This window comes from Sapajus apella, unplaced genomic scaffold, assembly GCF_009761245.1.
Source record: "Sapajus apella isolate SASKATOON/1434 unplaced genomic scaffold, GSC_monkey_1.0 scaffold78, whole genome shotgun sequence".
NCBI classification, from domain to species: domain Eukaryota; kingdom Metazoa; phylum Chordata; class Mammalia; order Primates; family Cebidae; genus Sapajus; species Sapajus apella.
The window spans coordinates 595,682-615,024 of NW_022437018.1; the positions used below are offsets into that span (position 1 = coordinate 595,682).

Below are 19,343 nucleotides of genomic sequence, written 5' to 3' on the forward strand. Positions count from 1 at the left end.
TTTTTTTTTTTTTTTTTTTTTTTTTTTTGAGACGGAGTTTCGCTCTTGTTACCCAGGCTGGAGTGCAATGGCGCAATCTCGGCTCACCGCAACCTCCGCCTCCTGGGTTCAGGCAATTCTCCTGCCTCAGCCTCCTGAGTAGCTGGGATTACAGGCACACGCCACCATGCCCAGCTGAATTTTTGTATTTGTAGTAGAGACGGGGTTTCACCATGTTGACCAGGATGGTCTCGATCTCTTGACCTCGTGATCCACCCGCCTCGGCCTCCCAAAGTGCTGGGATTACAGGCTTGAGCCACCGCGCCCGGCCTTAAATTTTTTCTTTTAATTAAATATAAACAGAGTCTTGCTGTGTTGACCAGGCTGGTCTCAAACTCCTGGCCTCAAGTGATCCTCCTGCCTTGGTCTCCCAAAGTGCTGGGATTATAGGTGTGAGTCACCTTGCCCAGCTCATTTTTAATTTTTTTTTTATTTTTGAAATGGGGTTGCTGTGTTGCCCAGGATGGTCTCGAATTCCTAAGGTCAATGATCCTTCTGCCTCAGCCTCCCAAGTAGCAGGCATTATAGGTGTATGCCACCATGCCTGGAGCTTTTCCATATTTTAAATGACTTCTTTTGCTTTTTATCATGAGGTTAGTTTGGAAGCATTCTGGGGCTGTAAGTTAGCCCGGAAAATCTACCCTGTTGGTTTAATATACAAGGGCTTGAAGTTTCATTGGGCAGATAGAAGATAAGAAAGATGCATAAGATACTAATTTTTTTCTTTAGTTCATAATACCCCCCATTTGCCTGTCATGTAAGAGTTAACTCTGCTCTATAAATCCACCTTTGGACTTGAAAGAGTAGGAAAATAGGAAACACAGTGAGGTGGGGGCAAGTGGAAATGGGAGGTTGGTCCAGAGGTTCCCTGAAACTCCTCAGAAGTGGTGGCATGCAATTGAAGCAGACAAATGAGGAACCACAGTCCTTGTTCCCTCTTATTTCAGATACTTAGATCTTAGATTGTCCTTTTTTTTTTTTTTTTTTTAAGTGTAGCTATTTGCATTAGGATTTTGACATACTGGAGTAACAACTACTTTTTCAATTTTCATTTCTATTTTAAAATATGCAAGTTATATGAAGATAGCTGTTCACATTATTTTTAAATGCATACAACATGAATAAAGTACATGAAGTACTCATTGAAAAAATTTTTACAAATTTTTCTTCTTTGTAGACAGACTGTAGCTCTAAGCCAAAGTAAAAGAATGTCTGAGCACAGTATCCAAATGGTATTATGGACTGTTAAGTGTAATTTGATTGTTCTGTAGAGAACTCTCAAGTTTAAAAGGTTGTTAATAGCTACTTTGGAGGGTCACTTTTTTAAATAAATAGAAACTCAAATAGAATTTAAAACCTCAAAAGCTAAAATAATTTTATGTTTTATCCATCCTGGGGTAATTTTATAACTTTAAAAATTAAAGATCAATTTGCTGTCAACCAGAATAGAATAAAATGTAATTTGATATGTTCATTTTCTTTTGTTTTTCTAATAAATTTAGAATCTGTATTCACTAAAATTATTTTCACATGTGTAATTTATATGAACTAGAAGGATTATTGTCTAATATGATGTTCTTTTTTAAATCTAGTTTTATTGTCCATATGTTCACTACTTTGTGATCCTAATCCGGATGACCCCTTAGTACCAGATATTGCACAAATCTATAAATCAGACAAAGAAAAGTAAGTGTTTACTAATCTTAGTTTCTGTATGGATACATTCCTATATAGTATGCTAAAACATGAATATCATAAATGTATTTTAAGTACAGCTTGTTATGCATATATTGTTTTATCTTTTTCCAATGAAGTAAACCTTTCTTTTAGAACTCAATTTGTCCTTTTACAATAAATCTTGTTTCTTCCCACTTCCTGTTCAATAGTATATAGTCTGTATTTGAAAAATAAATATATATATTCTAGGTGGTAAATTAAAAATGAAAGAATTTAATCATTGGAAAGTATTAAATATTGTATTGCCTGTCTTCTCCCAGGAAGATTTCTCTCTCTGCCCATCCTAATTCTGTGCCCACTGACCTAATTCTCAAGTTGCTTCATCTTGCCAGTACTGCAGGTTTATTTGCAATTTGTAGATAATGCTTCTTCAGGGTTGGCTTTGTACATTTCTATTAGAAGTTGGTTTCTGCATTTTGTTTTTTGTATATTTGGATACATTTTCATACAGATTGCAGAGAAATCCATTAGTTGAAAAATTGTTTTTCCTGTTGAAAAATTGTTATTTCTGCATGAACCTAAGTCCCATTGACCCAATAATTGATATATGTGTGATTATTGCAATTAAATATAAAAAGAATATATAGTTTTATATAGACAGATACTTCTAAAATATTAATTTTGTATGTTTTTATTATATTCTTTTTGTATATCTACAGATACAACAGACATGCAAGAGAATGGACTCAGAAATATGCAATGTAAAATGAAAAACATTTTCATATATACCAGAGTACTGTAAAATCTAGATTTTTTTCAACATTAGCAGTAAATTGAGCACTGTTTACTGTTTCATTGTACCATGAAACCATTTGATTTTTACCCATTTTAAATGTGTTTCTGAAGCAAGACAAAACAAACTTCCAAAAATACCCTTAAGACTGTGATGAGAGCATTTATCATTTTGTATGCATTGAGAAAGACATTTATTATGGTTTTTAAAATACTTGGACATCTGCATCTTCAGCTTACAAGATCTACAATGCAGCTGAAAAGCAACCAAATTATTTTTTGCTGAAACTAGATGTTTTTACATGAGAAATACTGTATGTGTTGTCTAAGATGTCAGTTTTATAAATCTGTATTCAGATTTCATTCTTTGTTAGCTCACTTTATAATTTGTATTTTTTTACTGTATAGACTAAATATATTCTATTTACATGTATGTCAACTCATTACTTTTCCCCTGTGAACAGTATTGAAAAACCCCAGCGGCTGATAATTAAGTGAATTAACTGTGTCTCCCTTGTCTTAGGATATTCTGTAGATTGATTGCAGATTTCTTAAATCTGAAATGATCTTTACACTGTAATAATCAGCATACTGATTATGGAGAAACACTTGTTTTGATTTTGTTATACTTGACTTAACTTTATTGCAATGTGAATTAATTGCACTGCTAAGTAGGAAGATGTGTAACTTTTATTTGTTGCTATTCACATTTGAATTTTTTCCAGTATAGGCAATATTATATTGACACCTTTTACAGATCTTACTGTAGCTTTTTCCATATAAATAAAATGCCTTTTCTACTATTTGTCTTGATTACTTAAAAATATAAAAATATAATTAAGGATCAAAACTCTAAAATTTTGCATGAAAATTACTTCCAAATTGTGAAAATCAGATCTATTATGTTTGGCATTAGTCACCATTAGTTATATAAATTTTATTGTTTTAGGTTAGTATCTCTTTACTAAATTGTCAGTCTATAAAATGATATATGTGGATCCCTTGCTGTGGAAGAGAATTTAGAATAATTTGGGGTTTGTCTGGGATTATATCTAAATGGATTATTTGTTAAAAGTACTGAAATGAGTATGAGGCAGTATCACCCAATCTGAAGAAAGTTCTTTATAGACCTGTACAAATCACTAGATTAATTCATTAAAATACCCCACCCCTATGTAATTGACATATTTCTTAAAATTTTAAAATCTAGATTTCTAAAATGGAATTTTAATGCCATCACAATTTGAAAAGCATTTTTTTTTTTTTACTATAAAAGTTACAAAGGAAGTGCTAAAATTATGCCTCCCTCTGTTTTTATAAGTGGCCATCCAAAAGTGATTTAAATAAGCAGGTTATCTTTATAGATTTTAAAGAAAACTAGAAAGTTTTAACGTGGGGGAAAAGACATCTCTTTAATGTTTAGCATGCTTATCAACCTTGAGCGAGTGTCATTTTTAAGAACAGTTGTAGCCCTTCTGATTATTGCAGTAGCTGTAGAAGTGTGTAAGAGTCTATGATGGGTGTAGTCATTAGCAAAACATTTAAATCACTTGAGTATTTTGTCATGGTTCATTATTATTAAAGCACAAAATAACCTATTGTTAGAAAATATGTGTTTTTATAAATGAATGTAAAATAAATGAATTGTGAAATGGAAATTTAAGAAAATATAGGCTTAAAAAGTAACTCTATAAAGTGATGTCTTAAAACAGCCATCTCATGAAAAATTCTACCTAGCTATATTACTATAAGCTACATTTGCCCTGAATTTGAACACTCAACATCATTAGATTTAAGTATTTAGTATATTTTGATAGTAAAGGGTTTTGTTTCTTGAGTATCTTCCCTTAAAAAAAGAAAACAACTTTCATTTGTGTGGCATTTATTTTTGGAAGTGTCTTTTTTTCTTTATTAAAGTTTTTGAAACTTGTCTAACTCGTTTGCCTTTGCTTACATCTGGATTGTACTAGACTCAACGAGTAGGCAGAAGCTCTCATAATTAACTAAAAACCTTGAGTTCCATAGTGGCATCATGATCAGTCACATCACCATTTTGGGCATATTATTGTTGCTTAATTCTAACAGGGAGAAAATCAGTTACTTTTTAAAACTATAGATTAAAAGCCAGGGCCTTTTCATAGATTAAGCATTAGCTTAAGGACTTCCTTGGAGTGAGAGAAATTGGTAGTCTTTTGGGGATTTAGGATCCCACCTCTAGAAGTTGCATAGTTGAAAACCATGTTCAAATTGGATTCTGAACACTTGTAACTGCCATATACAGCAGTTATCCACATCAGTTGATACGGGTTGTAAGGGCAGCCTCACCACCATCCTCCAACTATGTCAAAAGCATGATTCCTGAAGTACAAGCTTTACATATATGCCTCTGCCAACCATATTTAATTATTCATTTTTGCATTATCTCCCTGTTTTACCCCTCTTAAACTCTGCTCGGAAAAATTAAAAATTACTTTATAAATGAACTACATATCAAGGGCAACTCTTAAGAGTTAATGTTCAAAAGTTACTTTATTAAATGATAAAAATACATTGCAGTTTTATATTTTTCTTATTTATCACAGTGATCTATCTTTGATGATTTAGTCATTGACATTTGTCAGGATCCTGCTCTCCCACAGTGCTGTATTTTTTAAATGGAGTGATTAAGGAAATTAATTTCCCTCCCAAATTAAAAGAGGTTCTTGATTATGAAACTATATCATGCCTGTTTATTGGTAGTTTGAACTGCACAAAAGCCCAGTCCAGTTGCTTATGCTTTAGAATTTGAGTTCTGCAGTAGAATCATCAGTCCTGTTACTCTGATCTTAGGACTAGCTATGAAAAATGTGATCAATGCTTTAGACATGGCCATAAAAACAGAGCTTCATTGTATTCAGATTGTTGAAATACTGTTTATCTTTGTTTGTTGCAATCTTTTAAGTGATTGTTAATAAATAAAACAAAAATCTGATTTTTAAAAAATTTATCACTTCAGCTGTAAAGTAGGACTTTCACACTTTTTTTTCTTTAAAGCAGAGACTTAATAGCTGTAAAATATAATGCAGATTATGAAAAATCTTATATCTTATAATGCTTCTCTTTTATCATTCTGATGGTTGTGCTGCACAAATAGGGCAGCAGGTAGAGACTCATCTAATTTCACTTATAAAGTTCCTGTGTGTAAATAACTAGTCATTTCTACTCTTTTCTCTCTCTCTTTTTGAACTGAGTAATGTGTCTGTAAGCTCTTCGTAAACTGTGTGATTAATATGTTTTCCTTAGGAGTTTTTGTCCGTAGTAGTGATAACTGAAAATTTGTAGACAGCTGATAGTGTCCTGGTAACAGCCTAATAGATGTTATATCACTCATTTGTATTTTGTTACATTTACATTTCTGCTTCCATTATCCTGTTATATATATATATATATATAAAAGAATATGGTTTTAAATTGTAAATGAACTGAACTAATAGGAAGAGAGAAAATTCACCTGAAAGTATTAGTATTGGGGGGCATTTTGCATACTAAGAGACATTTCTCTAAAAACTTGGTTAGCACCTTCTTAGGTCCTACTGTCATCAAGAAGAGATGTGCCTTTCTTCTCTCATGAAGAGGTTGCTTTTATTAAACTGGTACATGCTGAAGGTCTAAACTATGCTTTTCTCTTATAATTTACTTAGAAGGAAAAACTGGGCCGGGTGCAGTGGCTCAAGCCTGTAATCCCAGCACTTTGGGAGGCCGAGGCGGGTGGATCATGAGGTTAAGAGATCGAGACCATCCTGGTCAACATGGTGAAACCCCGTCTCTACTAAAAATACAAAAAATTAGCTGGGCATGGTGGCACGTGCCTGTAATCCCAGCTACTCAGGAGGCTGAGGCAGGAGAATTGCCTGAACCCAGGAGGTGGAGGTTGCGGTGAGCCGAGATCACGCCATTGCACTCCAGCCTGGGTAACAAGAGCGAAACTCCATCTCAAAAAAAAAAAAACTGTTAAGATCTCTTGAGTGCATAAGATCCCTATGAATTGTATATTAAATATTTCAGTATAAACTCTTAATACATATTGTGGGAACAGTTGTAACACCACTTGTGTTAGCACTGTTGGTACACTTGTTTTTGCAGTCCCATGGTCCACGCTTTCAGTATTTCCATAGAAGAATGCACGGGACTCAGCATATTGTCATCATCACAGTTAAGATTTATTACAGCCACCTGGCAAGTATACACAGTGGGGGCAGTAAGGGGGAAAGACCGACCAGGCAGTCTGGAGGAATCACGTGCAGGCTCCCTGTGCTTTCCCTGAAGAGGCCACAAGAGTAAAGGCTTCCTCTAGTAGTAGCATGGGCATAGTGTTTCTGCCCAAGGAAGCCAGTGTGAAACTCAAAGCCCAGGGTTTTTATTAGGGGCTAATCACGTAAGTACCCTTTGTTCTCCAAAATTCTAGTCTCCTGGAAGGAAAGCAGGTGTTCACCATAAATCACATTGTTTATTTAACAAGTCTAGTCAGGCTAGCACAGCAAGCACATCTTATCACTCAGGGATGGTTTCAGAAGCCAGGTTTCTAGATGTCAGCCAAGGGCAAACCTTGTAAACAGGCCCTTCTAAAGATCAGGCAGCCTGTATAATTTGCTGGAAAAACTATTCTTTCCCCTTGAATGGCCTTAGTACCCTTGTTGAAAATCAACTGACCATAGAGGTTGTACTCTCATTTCCATTCCATCAATCTATATGCCTTACCCCAGTACCACACTGTTTTGATTACTGTAACTTTATAGTAACTTTTGAAATGGAGAAGTGTGTGCCCTCCAACTCTGTTCTTTTACAGTACTGTTTTGACTATTCAGGCTCCTTGTAATTTCATATATATTTTAGAGTCAGATTTGCCATTTATCATGAGATTTAATTGGGATTTATTGAATCCATAGTGCAATTTTGGTAAAGTTGACTTTTTTTGTTCCAGTTATCTACTGCTGAACAACAAACCACCCAAGCTATGTAGTGTAAAAGAACAACTATTTCTTTATACACATGGATTCTGTTGGGTCAGGAATTGAGATCAGGCACAGGAGGGATGGCTTTTCTACTCCATGTTACTTAGAGTTTTATCTCAGAGTGACTCAAATGGCTTAAGGCTGAAAGCATTTGGAGGTTTCTCCATTTATACATCGGCACTGGGACAGGTATTATCTTCTAGGTCACTTATTAATGACCTTTCTATGTGGCTTGATCTTTGCACAACATGGTTGCTCACTTCCAAGAGAGAGCCAGCTGGAGATAAGTGTTCCAAGAGAATGAGGAGTAAGCTGCCTGTTTAAAGGACTTAGCCTTTGAGGTCAGAATATAGTTCATTGGATGAAACAGTCACAAGCTCACTCAAATTCAAAGAACGTGGACATAGACCCTTAATTTTCCTTGGGACACAATTTGGGGTCTCTAACATGTCTTATTGACCATCATTCCAGTGTAGGTGAATCACTCAGTGTACTTAGGTGGTCTTTAATTTCTAATTGTCTAATTGTTTTATAGGGTAATTGTTTTAATTGTTTTGTAATCCTCTGTGTAGAGGTCTTGCACATTTTTCATTGGACTCATTCCTAGGTATCAAGTTTTTTAAACTTATTATAAAAATTTTTGTTTCATTTCATATTTATATATTCTTTATAGAAAAGCAATTTATAATATTCATCTTGTATCCTGCAACCTTGCTAAATTCACTTTTTAAAAAGGGAACTGAGATTGAAACATAATTTTGTAGAATTCTAAAGTTTTCTATACTTAGAAATCATGTTATCTGTAGATAGAGATGGTTTCATTTCTTCAAGTCTATATGCCACGTTTCATTTTTTTTTTTTCCTTTTGTTGCGTTAGCCTGAGCTCCAATATCATGCTGAACAGAAATAGTAATAGCAAGCATCCTTTCTTAATTTCCAAGGGAAAGCTCTTATATTTCAGTATTAAGAATGGTATTTCTTTCATATCAAGGAAATTTTCTATTCCTAGTTCTTAAAGCATTTTTATTACTATTGAGTTACAAGTTAAATTTAATGCTTTTTCTTCATTTATCAAGATGATTGTGATTTTTATCCTTTTCTCTGATTAATGTAGTGTGATGAATTACACTAACTGATGTTCACATGTTAAATTATCCTTACATTTCTGGACAAAAACCCACTTTGAAAAGTATTTATCTTCCTTACAAACCACTAGATTCTATTTGCAAATTCTTTTTGAGGATTTTTGCAACTATGTTCATGAGAGAAGTTGGTTCATAATTTCCTTTATTGAATATCTTTGTCAAGTTTCATACCTCAAGTTATGCTGGACTCATAAAAATAGTGAAGAAATATTTCCTTTGTTCTCTGGAAGAGTTTGTATAAGATTTGTGATATTTTTTCCTTAAATATTTTGAAGAATATTCCGAAGGCACCGTGTCTAGAGTTTTTGTTGTGATGGTGGTGGTTATGGGAAGATTTTAATAACAAATTGTTTCTTCTTAATATATATAGGACTAGATATATTTTTTCTCAGTTTTGTGTTTTTCAAGGAATTTGTGCATTTTATCTAAATTGTTGATCTATTTGGTGTAAAGTTATTGATGTTGTCATCTTTTTGAAGATAATATATATCTGTAGTCATACATATCTCCTCACAATTTTTTGCACTGATCAGTCTCGCTAGAAGGCTATCAAGTTTATTAATCTTTCAGAGAATCAGTATTTTATTTTTTAAAATTTCTTGTGTACATTTGTTTCCTGTTTCATCGATTTATATTATTTCTTTATATTTTCTTTAGTTTTTGATTTTGATTCATTTTTTTTAGCTCCTTGAAAATGAAACATAATTTTTAAAAACCTTTCTTCTTTTCTAATATATGTATTTAAAACTCTTTCCCTCTAAGTACCACTTTAGCTGATCCTACAAGTTCTGAACTATATCAATATTTTCATTCAGTTAAAATATTTTCCAATTCTTTTTTTGATTTTTTTTTCACTTATGAGTCATATATAAGGATGTATTATTTTATTTACAGGAAATTGGGCTTTTTTTAAAATTAAATTTTTGCTATTGATTTCTAGCTTTACTGCTCCATGGCCAGAAAACATAATATGAATAGTTTCAATTCTTTGAAACTTGTTGAAGCTTGCTTCATGACCCAGCATATGGAATTTATGATAAATATATGCATTTGAAAAGAACACGAATTCTGTTATTAGATGTAGTGTTGACATATGCTAATTAGATCAAGTTTGTTAATTGTGTTTATAATTTTTTTTAAAGACATTTATTCAGCATCATGATCAGACTATTACATTTAGCAATCAAAATCATGGGTGCAAAAAAAAAAAAAAGTTTACCTTTGTTGGAATGCTTTATACTTTCCACAGAACAGAAACTAAAATAACCTGTTATACGATTAGTCACAAATACAGTCCTTGAGTTTTTTGCCCATACACATGAGTTTTTATCTAAACCATGTCTTCTTTGTAGCAGCTAGGCCCCGTCACCATGTCACCACTGTGCTTGGCTGAGTTCACAAATCTGCTGTAATCTGTAGCTTCCCTGTCACGTCTCTGGCTATCCTCTCTTGTTAAGCTTTGTTTCCTAATTAAAATCTTCTGCCACTGCCATAGCTACTGCTGCTACTGGAACCATAATAGCCACCTTGGTTTTGTGGTTTGGCAAAGTATTGGCCCCCACCACCATAGGGGCCAGAGCTTCTGCCTCCAAAGTTTCCCCTCTCCATGGGTCCAAAATTTGAAGACTGATTGTTGTAATTACCAAAATCATTGTAGCTTCCACCACCTCCAAAATTGCTTTCATCATTACCAAATTCATTATAGCCATCCCCACTGCCACCATATCCACCACCACTATGGCTGACACCAAAGCCACCATGACCACTGAAGTTTCCTCCATGACCAAAGTTGTCATTCCCACTGAAACCACCTTGACGACCAACATCAAAGTTTCCAGAACCACTTCCACCTCTTTGGCTGGATGAAGCACTAGCCATCTCTTGCTTTGACAGGGCTTTCCTAACTTCACAGTTGTGGCCATTCACAGTATGATATTTGTGAATGACAATCTTATCCACGGAGTCATGGTCGTCCAAGGTTACAAAGGGAAAGCCCCTTTTCTTGCCACTGCCTCAGTCAGTCATGATTTCAATCACTTCAATTTTTCCATACTGTTCAAAATAATCCCTTAGGTGATATTCTTCAGTGTCTTCTTTAATGCCACCAACAAATATATTTTTTCACAGTTAAGTGGGCACCTGGTCTTTGAGAATCTTCTCTTGAGACAGATCTCTTTGGTTCCACAACTCTTCCATCCACTTTATGTGGACTTGCATTCATGGCTACATCCACCTCCTCCACAGTAGCATACGTGACGAACCCAAAGCCACTGGAGGGCTTGGTGTTTGGATCTCTCATTACCACACAGTCCATGAGTGTTCCCCACCGCTCAAAATGGCTCCTCACTCTCTCATTGGTTGTTTCAAAGCTCAACACTCCGAAGAAGAGCTTCCTTAGCTGTTCAGGCTCTTCAGGAGACTTTGACTTAGACATGACGGCAGGGAGAAGACAGACTTTAATCAGCGTCCACGGCAGAAAGGAGCAAGCTGACGAATGTATTGCTACAATTTTTATTTGCTTGTTTTCACAGCCATTAAGAGAGATATGTTAGTTTCCCATTATGATTGTGCAATTGTTTTATTTTTGCCTTATTTATTTTGAAATCATATTCTTGGATACTCTCTTACACACACACACATACAATTGTGGTATCACATTAAGAAATGTCTCTACTAATGCTTTTGCCTTAAACTCTAGCTAATATTAGTATGGTTTCCTTTGGCTAGTATTTGCAGTGTATATCTTTTTCTATTCTTTAATTTTTGACCTTCCTGTGTCCCTTTTTAAATGTGTATCTCCAGTCCTCATTTTATAGTTGGGTTTTATTTAATTTGGTTTTTATCCAATCTGACCATTTTAGTATTTCATTCTTTTGCATTTAATGGAATTACTGATATAGTTGGGTTTATACCAACTATGTTCCCATTTTTGCCTTTTTTTCTTGTTAGCCATGTTTTATTTTTTTCCCCTTTCTTTTTACCTTCTTTTAACCAGTTTTCATAAAGTATCATTTTCTTTCCCTCTGATAACTTATTAGACATTCTTTGTACATGTGATTAGTTTATATTAGAAGATCTATCTTTGATTATACTTTAATATCAATTATTATTTGTACCATTTTTCCTGTAATTGTGAACACCTTAGACCACCTGGGTTCCAGTCGTCTCTTTCCTACCTTTTGCCATATTGTCATGTATTTTAATTTGGCATATATGTTAAATTCCACAAGACACTGATGTTTTGTATGTCAATGTCATCATACCTACCTCCAATTTTACTTTTTCCAGTATTCATTGCTTTCCTGTTTCCATCTGGGATCATTTACCTTTTAACTGAAGAACTCACTTTAGAATTTTGTTTAGTGCACATCTTCTGGTGACAAATATTCTGCTTGGTTTTGTTTTTCTGAAAATGTTTTTATTTTGCCTTCATTTTTACAGGATATTTTTACTGGGAATAGAATTCTAGATTGGTATTTTCTTGCAGCAGTTTAAAGATGTCATTCCATTGTGTTCTGGATTCCATAATTTTATGGAGAGGTCGACTATTATTAGTCTCTTTTTTTATTGAGATGGAGTCTTGCTCTGTCGCCTAGGCTGGAGTTTAGTGTTGTGACCTTGCTCACTGCAACCTCTGCCTCCCAGGTTCAAGTGATTCTCCTACCTCAGCTTTCTAAGTAGTTGGGATTACAGTTGCGCACCACCACACCCACTTAATGTTTGTATTTTTAGTAGAAAAGGGGTATCAACATGTTGGCCAGGCTGGTTTCAAACTCTTGACCTCAAGTGATCCGCCCAGTTTGGCCTCCAAAAGTGCTGGGATTACAGGCGTGAGTCACCGCACCGGGCCTTATTAGTCTTATTATTGCTTTTTTTAAAGTAATATGTCTGCTTTCTCTGACTGCTGTTAAGATTGTCTGTTTTCAGCAGTTTTACTATGGTGTTACAAGATGTAATTTTCTTTGTCTTTATCCTGCTTGAGGTTCACAGAGCTTCTCGAATCTATGGGTTGATACATTTTCATCAGTTTTAGAAAATCTCAGCCATTATTTTATCGAATATTACTTCTGCCCCATTCTATTTCTCCCATTTAGGGCCCCAGTATAAGAAATATATTTGATCTTTGGACTGTATCCAACATGTTTTCAAACGTATTTTCTATGTTTTTCTTCCCCCCGCTTTTGTCCTTCTGTGCATCAGTTTTGTATTGACCTTTTTTCCAGTTCATTAATCCTATCTCCTGCTGTTTTCAATATGCTTTTAAATCCATCAACTCCATTTCAGACATTGTGGTTAATTCCAGGTTTGTTTTTCAGTTCTAAGTTACTATTTGTTTTCTTTTCTTACATATTTCAGTTTTTTGATGAGTTCCTAAATTGTTCAATTTTTTCCCATATTTTTCTCTAGTTTTTGAAGTTCTTAATCACAGTTATTTAAAAGTCTTTGCTAACTCTGTTATCTGAGTTACCGGTGTGTCTGCTTTTATTGAATGCCAGACATTGTGCAAAAAAACTGTGAAGACTCATGTTTTCTTCCAACAAAGGATGTGTTCTGCTAATCACACAGAGTGTGAAGATAACCACCTTAATGCAATCAGGGCCTGTGCTTAGTTGAGGCTGGCATGCAGTTTTATTAGACCCAAACTGTATCTGCTTTATCTTTGTTTATAGTACATAGCCCTCTTCTATTGTCTTTTTCTCAGCACAGAGAAACTATAGCAAATTCCACCTTGCTTTTCAGTATTTTTGATTCATCATTTTAGCCTATTGCTGCTGGGAGACTCAGACTTTGGCAAACATCTTGAACAAGAAACTCGCTGTCTCCAAAACCCTTCAGATCTGCAATTATGTTACATCTGCTGCATGCAACCACCAAACTACTGCTGGTTCTTCTGTCGTGAACAGTAACCTGTAAGGGATCAAGTCCGAATCCTCAGCCTTTAGCCACATCCAAATCAACAAGTGCCCCAGGGAGAAGAGAGGTTGTAAATCATTGGTGTTAGTTAACAACTTCAGTCTTTTCACTCCTAGGCTGTTCTTTGGGATCTCCTTCCTCTGTCAGGCTGTTGTCTTCTCAACACAGAAAAGAAAATTACACTAGGTTTTTTTCAGAAATTAAGCTCTTTAGCCTCCTGCCCAACAAAGAAGAAAACTTTGGCTCTTATTTGAGGGGAAAACTAGTTGCATGTTGAGGTCCCTTAAGTCTCTAGTTTTGTCACTCCAGCACTATGCAACCACAAAAAACTTTGTCCTCCAGCAGTGCTCCTCTGCCTGTACAAAGCCCAAATTCTCAACCTTTAACCAATACTCCAGGAGAAAAATGACTACAGGTACTCAGCTCACCTCTGAAGTCTCATGACTTCTGCAGCTCTCTTATACTTTCTCAATGATAAGTTTTTATTTTATCCAGCTCTTCTGATTCTCAGTAGGATATTCCCGAAGCAGAAATCTCTACTTCTTCATTTTTTGATGGCACTCTTACAACGTCCTGTCTTTTCCCTACCTTCAAGTCTGTCATCTACAGAAGTGTGAAAGTATTCTCTCTAACCCCAAATCTGATCTTGTGGGTTATCAGCTTAAAATTTTTAAATAGGGCCGGGCGCGGTGGCTCACGCTTGTAATCCCAGCACTTTGGGAGGCCGAGGCGGGTGGATCACGAGGTCAAGAGATCGAGACCATCCTGGTCAACATGGTGAAACCCCGTCTCTACTAAAAATACAAAAAAATTAGCTGGGCATGGTGGCACGTGCCTGTAATCCCAGCTACTCAGGAGGCTGAGGCAGGAGAATTGCCTGAACCCAGGAGGCGTAGGTTGCAGTGAGCCGAGATCGCGCCATTGCACTCCAGCCTGGGTAACAAGAGCGAAACTCCGACTCCAAAAAAAAAAAAAAAATTTAAATAGTTCCTCACAGCCTCAGCAGTGGTTTTGCAGAGGGACCTACAGAAAAAAGAAGGGAGATGGTAATGGTTTAGCATTTGGATCCTGCACTTTAACTTCAAACAGTGAAGCTCATTTTTATCTGATATATATTTCAGGACCCTTTGGGTTCTCAGGGTTTTTTTCCCCTTGTTTAAATCATGAACCCAAAGAATAAAGTACCAAGTCCTCAAGACTCTTGTGGTTTTAGCTTGCATCTCTAGTCTCATCTGCCATTCCTGCCTCCTACCAAACTGCCTGCAGTTCCCATTGGATCCCAACCTCTCCCCGGTTCCAGTATAAAATAGTGCTTCTCATTCTCAGATTTTGGTCAAATTGTTCATTCTGGTTAAAATGTCCTCTTTCCCTGGCCTTTAGATCTTTAATTTTTATGTCACTCATTTTCTTAGCTGTTGGGGAAATAATAGTTCTCATCAATGTTACCATGATATCCAATGTGCATCTTTATACTCACTGAAATCTATGGTGCCTGGCACACAAGTACTTAAATATTTGTTCACTAAATAAATGAATGAACTAGGCTTTGGAGGATACTTGGGGTTCTAATTGCTATACTTAAGTGGGGAAGGCATTAATGAAAACAGGAGAATCCAGACAAAGGTAATAAAGTAGAAATAAGTGAGAATGGCATTGGCAGTCTGTGTGCAATGAATAAGAGAAAAGATTAGGTGGAGAAGATAGATCTGCTGGATATGAATCTTGGTTCGATAGCAAGTAAGAAGTATGTAAGTTTTTAACCAGCCAAATGATATAATGAAAGCATTTGCTTGGGGATATTTACTTAGCAGAGCATGCAATTGGTATTAGAATAGTCTATCAAGGTAGAATCCTTAAAGTCATTCTTGTATTCTATGTACTTAACCAGTCAATGGAATCCTGCCAATTATACTTAGAAAGGCCTTTGGAGTATGAGCCATGGCACCATATTAGTTCAGAATCTCAGCCCCTTTCCAGGACTACGGCAATAGTCTCCTCACACCCATCATTCTCCGTGCTCCTACTAAAGGGATTTTTATAAAAACAAGTTTAATTGTGCCTATAACCTGCCTAAAAAGTTGTTTGGCTATATTTTGCTAACAAAGTTAACAAATTATACATAGTCCTTTACAACCCATCCCCACTCAACCATAAAGAGGTTGGTTTCATATCACTCCTTTTCACATACATTTTGTTTTCATATGTACATCATGCCCTCATGAATATCTGTGATTTGCACATACTGTTCCTACTGTTCCCCTTTTCTGGAAGGCATCTCGACCTTCCCCAACTTGAAAAAACAGTTCAAATGTCACATAGTCTATAAAGCCATCCCCTAATCTCTCAGGTAGATTTAAATGGATGATCAGGCCTTAATCATATTTGTATGTTTTATTTATTTATTTATTTATTTATTTCATAAAGACGGGGGTCTCACTGTGTTGCCTAGGCTGGTCTCGAACTCCTAGGCTCAAGAATCCTCCCGCCATGAGCAACTGTGCCCACCCATATGTATGTATTTTAGAGCTTAGCACAGTGTCTAGCACAGTATTGGCCTCTCCTAGGAATTGAGTTTTTAAAATATTATTACCAAAAGATGAATATTACTATTGTTTTACAAGAAGACTAAGATAATACATAAGTTAAAAAATGAGTACCACCCATGCACTCCTGCAATACTCAGATACAACCACTATTTAACCAAATTTTGTGTGTACTATTCTGTACTCTTATTTATGCATGCACACTCATGTATATGTGTATGCTTATGTTAAATCCAAACCTACTATGTTTTTGGGTGATCAAATACTTATCACTTATTTTATTTTATTTTTGTTGCATTTTAGGTTTTGGGGTACATGTGAAGAACATGCAAGATTGTTGCATAGGTACACACATGGCAGTGTGATTTGCTGCCTTCCTCTGCTTCACCTATATCTGGCATTTCTCCCCATGCTCTCTCTCCCCAACTCCCCACCGTCCCCCCCAGTTCTCCCACACAGACCCCAGTGTGTGATGCTCCCCTCCCTGTGTCCATGTGTTCTCATTGTTCAACACCCACCTATGAGTAAGAATATGTGGTATTCGATTTTCTGTTCTTGTGTCAGTTTGCTGAGAATGATGGTTTCCAGGTTCAACCATGTCCCTGCAAAGGACACGAACTCATCGTTTTTGATGGCTGCATAATATTCTATGGTGTATATGTGCCCATTTTCCCTGTATTTTATTAAGAGAAAGGGCCACATTATGTTGCCCAAGCTAGATTCAAACTTCTGGACTCAAGTAATCCTCCTGCTTCAGCCTCCCAAGTAACGGACTACTGGGGTGTGCCACTGCCCTAGCTTAAGATATTATTTTAATAAGCCACTCAGTTAAATAAAAAAGTATTTATGGGGACTGGAAAGAAATAATAGAATGTGAGCATGTATTTTTCTTTTCAACCACACACAGCAATCCAGTGAGCAGGTGTTTAAGAAAACTACAGCTTCATGACTGATTTGCCTGTAATGTGTCTACACAGAGTCATGTGTAACTTCAAAGCTGCAAACTGTGGATTCAGAGGTGGCAATTTTTGTTAGTAAGATGCTAGCGAAGAAGATATTCTTCCTATTCTTTATATATCTGAATACCAGTTTTCATAGCTGTACAGTGGAAATCATAGCATCTTATTTGATTTATGAAAGGATTAGTGATAAGGTATGTAAAATACTTGGCATGTAGTTGAGCAATAAATTATAATTATTACCATTTGTATTGATCAGGTACTTTACTATGAATGAGAGGGCAGACACATTAGGATATATTGCCTTATTAATAGCATTATTCCTTCAACACAATCATTCTGGATTTCTTCCAATCTTTAAGTCAGCTTTCAGTGATATGAAGTCAGCTTTCAGTAACATTCAGTAATATGAATTGCGGTTTTATACATTTGCATAAAATTATTGCTGTTCTTTTTGCTTGTCTTGCCTCCTGCTGACTCATAGAATCAGCTTTAAAATAGACGAGCTACATTTATTTTTCGTAATGCTGCTACAGCAATGGCTTAAAATAATTCTGATATGCCCTTAATAATTAAGGCTGCACACAAACTTTGTTCTAATTGAGAAATAATTCACAGATAATAATTTTGGATAGCTGGGAACTATTAACATGCAAAATGTCTTTCTTATAATTTCTCTTATTTCTCTCTCCCTTCCTTTTGTATGATTTTAAAGGCAAACTCCAGTGGTATAAAAATAGACTCTATGTCAATAAAAATGGTTTGAAAGAAAAAAATTATGTAACTAGTTTTCCATACATAATTTATTAAAATCTTGATTCACAGAAAAAATAAGCCAGGAGATATACAAGGTGTAAATTTTTTTTCTCATATTGTTGCAATGCACTGTTATACTTTTATTCTTTTTGTCTTTATTCTTTGTTTCTCCAATCACATTGTAAGGCCTGTGGAGGCAGGATCAATGTCTTATTGTTTTTGTGCCCCTTTCAAGTGCTTATCACAGTGCTATGTAATTGCTGATGGGGAAATTGTCTTTAAATGTGGTGTTTATAGTATGATCTTATTGACAGAAATATTATATTTACATGTTCAGAATCATATCTATATATCTTGCTAAAACCTATTACATTATTGCTCCTATTGTAGCTAAATTATTTATCTAATTACAAAAGCAAGGCTGCTTTCTCTTAGCAACATTTTTTCTTCATCTGAGTGATATCTGTGCATCTAACTCTATTATTCAGCAGGGAATTATCCAGGTTTCTGGCTGCTCCTTCTGTTTATTGGTGGTACCGTTTGCTTTACCATTGTGCAAGTATCAGTGAACCATAATCATTACTTTCATGTGTGTATTCTAGAATTTTACATGGTTCCCATCTCCACACGTAACTGTTCATTCTATTAGCAAATGACACTTCTAACAGGTAGTTGTTCTCTATGGGGCTAAATTGGTATATAAATAATTTGTGCAAATAGTAACTTTTTCACATTATCCATCTCTCTCTATGTATCTATATGTGTCTGTCTATCATCTATTCTATCTATCTATTTATCTATCTGTCAGTTCATCCACCCATCCATCTGTCTCTTCATCCACCATACTCAATGTACTGTGCTAGGTACAATAGGGATTAAAGAAGGCATAAGATTTAGTCTTTTCTTAATGCAGCTTACCATCTATTGAGGAAAAAAATATGTATACATAGAGAAAACGATCAGAAACCACAGTTGTACGTGATGTCACAAGTAAGTGATAAGAGCTCATACACTATAGATGATGCAAGAAAGATATTTTGGGCTGGAATGATGTGGTGTGTTCACTGAGTCTGACAGTGATCTGATATAAACAAAAAGCACAGGACAATGAATTGCAAGACTAGGTTTTTACCTATGCAACTTACTATTGGAACATTATGAGTTGGGCTTTCTAAACTACATTTTTCTCATCTGGAAATTAGGAATAATGATCATGACAATAACTTCTCCACCTTTTTCTTTGATTTGTGAATCGTATAATCAAATAAAATTATATAAAAAGTTCTGAGAATATTAACGTGCAATCCAACTTAAGGATGTGTTGTTTTTTCGTCAACTACCACAATGATTCTGCTCAAATATTAATAATTTAAGAGATATTAAAAGCTCAATAGGAAGAGAGGAGCAATGCTGGTTATGTAATATGTGTGTTTGCATGTTAATAGGAAAAGAAAAACTTCAAGTTGGTAGCATGAAATCTGCCACGGTGGGAATATTTACACCACAGAACTCAGCAAACACTACAAA

At 35.4% G+C, this 19,343-nt stretch overlaps 1 protein-coding gene and 1 pseudogene across 2 annotated transcripts in view; one reads left to right on the plus strand and one right to left on the minus strand.

Annotated features, from left to right (window-relative positions):
• The window catches only part of UBE2D1 (ubiquitin conjugating enzyme E2 D1), a 37,992-nt gene extending 33,554 nt beyond the window's left edge, over positions 1-4,438 (plus strand). The window contains exons 6-7 of one of the 2 annotated variants that reach the window (XM_032252524.1): positions 1,632-1,725; positions 2,436-4,437. In XM_032252524.1, the coding sequence (XP_032108415.1) occupies positions 1,632-1,725; positions 2,436-2,481 (140 nt within the window). In that variant the 3' untranslated portion in view covers positions 2,482-4,437. Of the gene's footprint in view, positions 1-1,631; positions 1,726-2,435 lie in introns of both variants that reach the window. The other variant, XM_032252525.1, reaches the window with a different exon arrangement.
• Positions 4,439-10,106: 5,668 nt separating this feature from the next.
• On the minus strand, positions 10,107-11,509 carry LOC116532953 (annotated as a pseudogene).
• Between the last annotated feature and the right edge of the window lie 7,834 nt (positions 11,510-19,343).